Source organism: Penaeus monodon, chromosome 5 (genome assembly GCF_015228065.2).
Source record: "Penaeus monodon isolate SGIC_2016 chromosome 5, NSTDA_Pmon_1, whole genome shotgun sequence".
Taxonomy (NCBI): domain Eukaryota; kingdom Metazoa; phylum Arthropoda; class Malacostraca; order Decapoda; family Penaeidae; genus Penaeus; species Penaeus monodon.
The window spans coordinates 53,831,140-53,839,833 of NC_051390.1; the positions used below are offsets into that span (position 1 = coordinate 53,831,140).

At 39.4% G+C, this 8,694-nt stretch overlaps 1 protein-coding gene across 1 annotated transcript in view; it reads right to left on the reverse strand.

Annotated features, from left to right (window-relative positions):
* Positions 1–348: 348 nt before the first annotated feature.
* Positions 349–8,694, reverse strand: part of LOC119573352 (blastula protease 10-like) — a gene marked incomplete at its 3' end in the record, with an annotated part of 53,622 nt that continues 45,276 nt past the window's right edge. The window contains 9 exon segments of the mRNA XM_037920569.1: positions 349–438; positions 996–1,131; positions 1,335–1,429; positions 2,586–2,964; positions 4,612–4,783; positions 5,907–5,990; positions 6,303–6,564; positions 6,803–6,997; positions 7,660–7,862. Of these exon segments, the coding sequence (XP_037776497.1) occupies positions 349–438; positions 996–1,131; positions 1,335–1,429; positions 2,586–2,964; positions 4,612–4,783; positions 5,907–5,990; positions 6,303–6,564; positions 6,803–6,997; positions 7,660–7,862 (1,616 nt within the window).

An 8,694-nucleotide genomic window follows, 5' to 3' on the forward strand; every position in this document is an offset into this window, starting at 1 on the left:
AGGTATATAAAAAAAACCGATTACTAGTAACAGATGAAAAAATAAAAGGAGAAAATGTTTATTTAGATCTGCACGCTCTACATGCCACCACATCCCCATAGCAAACTAAAACCATTACTTTTCAACAATATTTCAGATTCGCCAATGTTTGGGAATTGATATGGCTTATTGCACTTGATTATCTCACAATCCTCGATTAACCCTTCATCTTACACAGAAACATGCATAACCCCCCCACCAAAAAAAAAAAAAAAAAAAGAAAGAAAGAAAAAAAAAAAAAAACATACATACACAATCAAAAGGGCTTAATCCTTCCAAGTCAATGAGTAAATAAGTGTCAACACTTACCATGATTTTCCATTCACAGTACTTCTTCCCCGGGTGCCTGTGGGGGAACCTCGGCGACGTGATGACTCCCCCGGGGCTGGCGGAGAGGACCTGGCGAAGGAAGCCCGTGAAAGGTGGCTGGACCGCGCGACAGGAACTTATTTTGTTTGATCATATTCACTGCATGTCTGTAGATTTTGCTACGCACATAAATGTAAGTATACATACACGCACACACACACACACACACACACACACACACACACACACACACACACACACACACACACACACATATATATATATATATATATATATATATATATATATATATATATATATATATATATATATATGCCGTTCTGATGTATCTCAGATTCCAGACGGAATTCCATAGACTTCGATGTCAGCAGATAAAGTACCGTTACTCTTTGGCATCGACCTCCTTCCCTTGGTACTCTATACATGTGATTTTATTACTTAATAAGTATTCCAGAGATATTTTTATGGGCTCTCCTATTTTCCTATTGTCGATATTTTGATTCACGATGACCTACATAAATTTTGTTGTTGTTAACAAAGGAGGAATAGAATGTACAGCTCCCCATGTTTACATTAGTTTCTCACTAACTTGAGCTAGGTGATGGCGAAATAGTCATCAAACTTACTTGGTGGCAAGAGGAGGTCCTTGGGTTGAACTGTGCATGGAAACCCGTCCACTCTCCGACAGCATTAGACGTGAAAGTAGCGAGGAATTGTGCACTGGGGATGGTGTTCTTATATCGTCTTTTTTCCCCAGACAGGCTGTTAAGGAGAGATACACAGAGGCATCAGAGGAAAGCCAAACCTCTAGGAAACTTTCGAGAGAAATCATGCTGTGTGTTGTGTTGCGCACATAGAAAAGCGTGTGTTTATTAATATCCAATTAAATCACCACGTCCTGCCTCAGCCAGAAGCACCAGGACAGTGAAATCCATTGCTCTAAGTATAGCATTGTCTTGACTCACGTTAGCGGCGGCGTGTAAGGGTTCTGGATCACAAGGGTGTCGCCAGCACGCAGCCGAAGAACCCTGATGAATAAGTTCACTGTGGCGAGCTCCTCCTGCCGGGGGAGAAGGTGTGGCGTTTGGACAGTGGATTCTGAAGGGCGATGATGGTGATACTAATGATGATAGTGATAACAGGGGTGATAATTATGATAATAATGATGATAATGGTAACTGCGATGATGATAATGATGGTAACTGGGATAATGATGGTAATGATACTAGTGATAACAGAGATGATGACGATGCTGATGATAACAAGGATGATGATAACAGTGATGGGAATGATACTGATGATGGGAATAGTAATAATTAAACGTGATAATGGGAATTATGGTGATAATGATATTATCAATAATATTAGTTAAAATAATAATGATAGCAGCAGTAACACCTATAACAACGGTGAAAATACAACTGATAGTGATGGTAATGGCAATATAATAATACCGGTAAAATTAATGATAATGCTAATAATAAGACCACCATGCTTATTAGGAACAGTTCCAGCATCACAACACAGAATCATTATCATATTAATTATAGATAAGATATTATTTGACAATTAGCCAAGACTACCAAAAGACTCAACCATCAAACTTAGAGTGATTTTTAGAAAAATTATTTAAAATAACCGAGAATGACTCTGTACTGGAGTAGTTTTTTATATATTTAAAACTAAATCCTACCGACACAAGGCAAAATTATTATTATCATCATTATTATCATTAACTGTTGCTTACTGATACGTTGCAAGGGTAAACAATATTATGATTAATAATAATAATAATAATAACATATCATTATAATAATAATAAAAATTATATCTATTATTATTTGTAGTAGTATTATCATTATCAACATTATCATTAGTAGTGGTAGATGTGGTTTAGTAGTATGATCATTATTAACATTATCGTTAGTGTCATTATTACAATTATCATCAGTATTATCATCAATATTATCACCAGTATTATCATCATCAGCACTATCATCATTACTATTGCTATTATCACCATCATTATCATTATCATCATTATTATTATCATATGTCAGTATCAATAGAAAATTGACCTGTAACTTATTGCATTCATCATCATTATCATATTATCAGTACCACCATCATTATCACTGTTATTATTATCTTCATCATTATCATTATAAACATCATCACATATGTCATGACCACTTTAAAATTGGCCCTAAACTTACTGTAATTCCTGAAAGAGTACAGTATGCGTTTGGTGGATAATATTCAGGGAAGTTTGGAGAAATGAAATAAGTCAGTCCGTTTTCTGTGTTAGAGGTACACTGACCAACCGAGGTCGTTGTGGTTGTGGTTGTTGTGGTTGTAGTTGTTGATGTTGTCGATGTGGCTGTGGTTGTTGTAGTGGTACTTGTAGTTGAAGATGTACTTGTACTTTTAGTCGTGGTGGTAGTTATCTCCGAAGGCGCGCAGGAAGGAATGGGAACAAAGGTGATGTCAGCCGACCAACCGGGTTTGAAATTTGTCCCAACTTTGAAATAAAGAATCATTTCTCCTCCAACAGACTGGAACTCTTGGCCAGGCGAAATATCCGTCCCACAGAACCTGGGAGGAGAGGGAGAGGGTAAGAGAGAGAGGGAGGGAGATGGGGGAAGGGAGGGAAGGAGGGAAATGAGGGAAAGGAGGGAGGGAGGGAGGGGAGGAGGGAGATGAGAGAGAGAGAGAGAGAGAGAGAGAGAGAGAGAGAGAGAGAGAGAGAGAGAGAGAGAGAGAGAGAGAGAGAGAGAGAGAGAGTCTTCTTACTACCAATCATCAGCAAGATACTAGAAAAAATAATATGTTCCCACCTAACAAACCACCTCAACAAAAACCATCTTGTCTACCCGGTAATATGGTTTCAGAAGAACCGCTCTGCTGCCGACCTGCTGTTGCAGATGACTGCAGACTGCTCAGCTGCACTTGACTGCGGACAGCGCACTTGTGTTCTTGCCCTGGACATAGCATAGAGGGAGCATAGAGCATAGCATAGGGGCACCTAGGTTTGTTAACAAGTTAAAAGTATTTGGAGTGGACGGCGAACTATTCCTTTTGAAAAAAATATCTACTCAACAGACAAATGAGAGTAGTCTTCAAGGAAAACACTGCTTACAACAACATCAAAGCAGGTGGCCCTCAAGGAAGTATGCTGGGGCCTCTGCTGTGGAATGTCGTCCTTAATGACTTGCTCCACCTCATTCCTGAAGCCAACGCATAAGGGGATGATGGAACACTCTCCTTTAGGTATGAGCCTAGGGAACAGGATGCCGCCATGGAAAAGCTAAATGACGGGCTCGCAGAAATATCGACTTGGGGGGAGAAATGGCAGGCCTTCTTTGCCCTGAATAAGACCCAGCTTCTGGTTGTCAAGAGGACAAACAGTGATATCCAAGTTAACTTCAACGAGAAAAAAATAAGACCACAAGAGGAAACTGAAGTATTGGGCATCAAATTCGACCAAAAAAAAAAAAAAAAAAAAAAAAGGTGTATATATATAAATAAGAAAAAATAAATAAATATATATTTTTTATATAATTAATGAAAAAAATAAAAGTCACGTAGAAAGCTTGGCGAGAAGGGCTTCGCAGAAACTTGCATCATTAAGAAGAATCAGCTGGCTGCTGGATGGTAAAGAGAAGAAGGCACAAATTTGCTCTTCACTCGAGTACTCTTGCCTCGCGTGGGGAGAAGCAAACATCACTAGCCTTAAAATTTTGGATAGAATACAAGAAAGAGCGAAGAAACTCATGGACAGGACCCAGCAGTATCAAGTGAACCTCGACAGCCTTCAACACAGGAGAGATGTAGCTGGCTTGACGACGATGTTCCGCATCAATCGCCAACACGTCCCGCACTGCAGCCAATTAGACTGCCCTACGAGAACAGTGGAACGAGCGCCCGCCGCCCTGGAGGAACCTCGTTGTTGCACGGCGCACCACCAAATTATGGAATCTATTCATTTATGTCATCGATGTGGACGCTCAGTTCTCACAAACTTTCAAAAGCAATGCACATGTGTAGCTCAAGACCACTAAGAGATAATTTTGGGTAATATTTGAATATTACGTGGCTGAATCAGATGAGGTTAGACTTTAAAGTAAGAGTCATTAAACATGAATTCCTTTAGTCTCTAAAACAGATTTTTGACTAACATGTCTAAAATTATAACCAATTATGATGTAAATATTTTACAATAAAGTATTGTAATATACATACCACTGCCCTTCCGTTACATTAGTAGTCCTGATTTCCAGGGCATCGTACCAACAGCCGAGTGTGCTAACGCCGTTTACCATTATTGAAACCGCTTGGTACACGTTGAATGCCATGAAGGTCAGTTTTACTTCATTACACTCGGGGGCGATTATCCATTTGACGAAATCCGAATCTGTTGCGTGAAAACACAGTCTGTATATGAAAAGCATATCCGTACATGTATATATTTCTACACATAGTGAAAGATAGAGAGGGAGAGAGTTGGGCACACAGACTACAATCAGATGGCATCTGCTCTATACTTCTCTATATAACTGAGGTTTCTAAGTACACCAAGTTTTGTTTGCTGAATCATTACAATACGCTATCAGAACTTTAGTCAAAGTTATTTTGCAATTCTCGAAAAGCTAAGTAACGTGACACTTGTTCATTATGGCATTATGAGTTTCAACCCTTGTCCATTACAGCGCATCTCCCTCAAGAGATAGAGCTGCATTCTTTGGTATTTCACTTGTCAGTTGATTATATGGATATCAGAGACTAATACAAGGGTTCCCAACCTGGCTGACATGGATGCCCAGGGATACATTTGCACTATTTCAAAAGGGGCATAGAGTATATATATGTTGAACCTACTATTCAGATATATTCATCAACATGGTTTTGCAAATCCACATTTTATTGTTGTTGGGGACTATGGGTAATCAAATCATCAAAACACCTGTACTTGATCTTCATAGTGTAGTTGTTAATTTTCTCCCTTGTATTGATAAAACAGGCTCAAACATCTCATTAGTATTAGTACATGTATTTAGTTATTAGTATGTCATTTCTTGGACTTTCACTCATTAGTCATGACCAGTGAACTTAACAGATATCAAGTTATTCCATAGATTCGCTTGGTTCACTTTCTTGATTTTATCAGTAGTAAAAAGCCCTTAAGAATCATCAACATACCGAGTTAATAATGAAATATTGTTGGATTAATATAGTTTTATAAATTTTTGATCCTTAAGTTGAAGAAAAGCTGTCAGAACGTCCAAATAGGTACAAATAAGCACAGCTTAAGAAGGACATGTTCTGAGTTATACTATCTTCGAATGGAAAGAAAGTATAATATATATATATATATATATATATATATATATATATATATATATATATATGTATATATATATATATGTATATATATATATGTATATATATATATATATATATATATATATATATATATATACACATATATACCACTATGGCTAGAGAGTAATGAACTGAGACTGTATAACAATACTTACCATGAGGGAAAGCATTAGGGTGGTTCACGGTTGAAACAGTTTTCTCAACTGTGACGATCTCAGTGTTGAAGTATAGAATAGCATCTAAAGAATATTTAAATTTTGTTAAAATGGTGTCATGATTTAACATGTGTGACTTTTACAGTGTCTCTTGAATATTTGTTAAGAGCGCATCGCAAAAGTTCAACTTTACTATTCATAAAGTAAAGTATTCAAGGATTAGTATTAATGATAATCTAAAGTCATGAAAGTTCAGATATAATGAACGTGACTGTCTGTGAAATAAAATCGAATAAAAATTTTATTTGCGAGACAAGACATTAACATGTAACAATCTGTGTGAGACCAAAAGTTAGAAGTTATCAGTGCAAATACAGATCGAAAAGAGAAACCAACCATTATAGAGTGTATTAACAGTCTCGCAGTTGCTCCCTGAAGTTCCATCAGGACACACACAAGTGCAGTCACTTCCTAAATAACCATTATTCTGACAGGGATCACTAGGTAGTCCGCACGTGATGAGGAGTTTGTCTGTACAGCCGTACATGGTGTTTACTAAGAGCTTGTCCATGTGGGAGAGGCCTACGCGCTGGCCAATTTCAGCTTGGAACCTCGGGTCTTTGGTCACGATGGTATTGCGGCTGTTCAGAGAGAAGCCCTGTGGAAAAGAATCATGAAGAAAGGATTTATATCAAGAAATATGAAGAACACACATGTTGGAACCTCGAATGCTGGACCCAGTCTTGTAGAAGTCTAAAACTTGGTCTTACAGATCGTAACCTCTCTCTATATATACACACAGACGTATACGTACATATATACACATATTATTTATGCACATCCACATACGCACACACATATAAAACAATTAGAACTGTAAAAGCCACATGATTTACCTGCGCATCGTAATGCATAATTGAGGAATAGTCATACGGCACACCATAATTGTTGGTCGTCATAAGGTTAAAGTTATAAACAGCCGATGATATGATGTTTTGTGTGAGAATTAGGATGTGTTCATCTCGGTCTGACCTCGATTGCTCATGCCAGCAGCCCAAGGCGTGTCCGACCTCGTGAACCAGACTGCCAAACTGCCAGTGAAGGTCATGGAAAGTCAAAGTCTGAGTTGAAATAAGTATTTTTTGGTCTTTCGAGCTATTAGAGATTAGCTGTGTGTGTAAGTAGTGAAATTAGTGATTAGAGATCAGGTGTGCACGATATTTCCGTGCTTAGTTTTACTTTCGTCTTGTCTACTATAAAACGACCTCTCAGCAAAAAATAAACTCTCAACAAAAGTCTTTCATAAAAAAAACTTCTAAAACGAAAACAAAAGACTAACATTCATTAAAAAAAACATAAAAACTCAAACTCAACTAAAATTCACAAATCTCTAAAACTCTTAACAAAACTAAAACTCATAAAAACTAACTCATTAAAAACTAACCACAAAAAATTAAACTTATAAAAACTACAACTCATAATAATAAAAAACAAAACAAAAATCAATAATTAAAACTAAAATTCATAAAAACACCCATAAAATCTTAACTCTTCTGATCTGCTTGTAGCACAGAGAGACTTTTTTTTTTTTTTTTATCAACGTTCTCTCTATTTCCCTCTCTCCCATTCTCTCCGCCTCACTCTCTTTTTCCCTCCACCCCCCCTCTCTCTTTCCCTCTCCCTCTCCCTCTCTCTTCCCCCTCCCCTCTCCTTCTTTCCCTCCTCCTCTCCCTCCCTCCCCTCACTAACTCACCGACTGCTCACACCACACAGGCACGTTGATGATCTGTCCTCCGCTGCCGCTGACCATTCCCACGTAAGAGTTACAGGAGGAAGCGTGGCGGATGAACTTAATGCGTTCTCCAGTGCTGGTGTTCGAGACCTCGGTGAAGGTGAGGCAGGTGTTGTCGATCCAGTGCTGGATGGCGCTCCGGACGGCTGCCTTGTCAACCAGGTCTGGAGAGTCATTTAGAGATAAGTTCGCATGTACGTGTGTTTATATATATATTGCTACGCCAGTGGGTCTTTGTCTCTGTGCGAAACATGTGTTAACATGAAAAGGATGACCTGGGCATGTGTTAACATGAAGGGACCTGGGCAAACATGACGCAGCTGGCTGTGAGCGGAGGAGCGGAGGAACAAGCAGGATACGTTGTTGGGTGCTGCTCCTGTGAAGACCTCGTGTGGGCCGTTGTGACCTGATATTTTGTGTTGCCCTGTTATAAGCTGTATCGTGCAGTGTGACATGCTGGTGTCCCCCCTGTATTGTGCCTATAGAAAAGTGTACGGGTAAATAACTTGTGTAAATAAAGGAAAGACTGCCATTTTGTGTTTATTTCGTGCCCTGCCTCTCCAGATGGCGTTTCCTCTCGTGGTGTTCTGGGACGCTGTGGTGCTCGGTGCCTCTTGGAGCTGTTCAGTGTTCACGACCCTGTGTATAGCACGCCGTCTGCCTAGCCTGCCTTGTGTTGGTAGCAGAGAGAGACGAGGCGGCCGGCGTAACAAATGGTGTCAGGAGTGGGATTTGTGATATTTGATCAGTGAGACGCGCCGATTTATCATATAGTCCAAAGATGGCGGCAGCCATGATAGAGGAGGCTATGACAGAGGAAGGCACGAGTGAGGTGAAGCCGAGCCAGATGGACCTGATAACTGCCATGCTGGCGGGTATGAGGGAGGAAATGGCACAAAGGGCAGAAGAGCAGGCACAGAGGGCACGCGAGCAGGCGCACCATCTCGTCGAGATGTAGGCAAGGAAGACAGAGGAACAGTTCTGCCAACTGTGAGT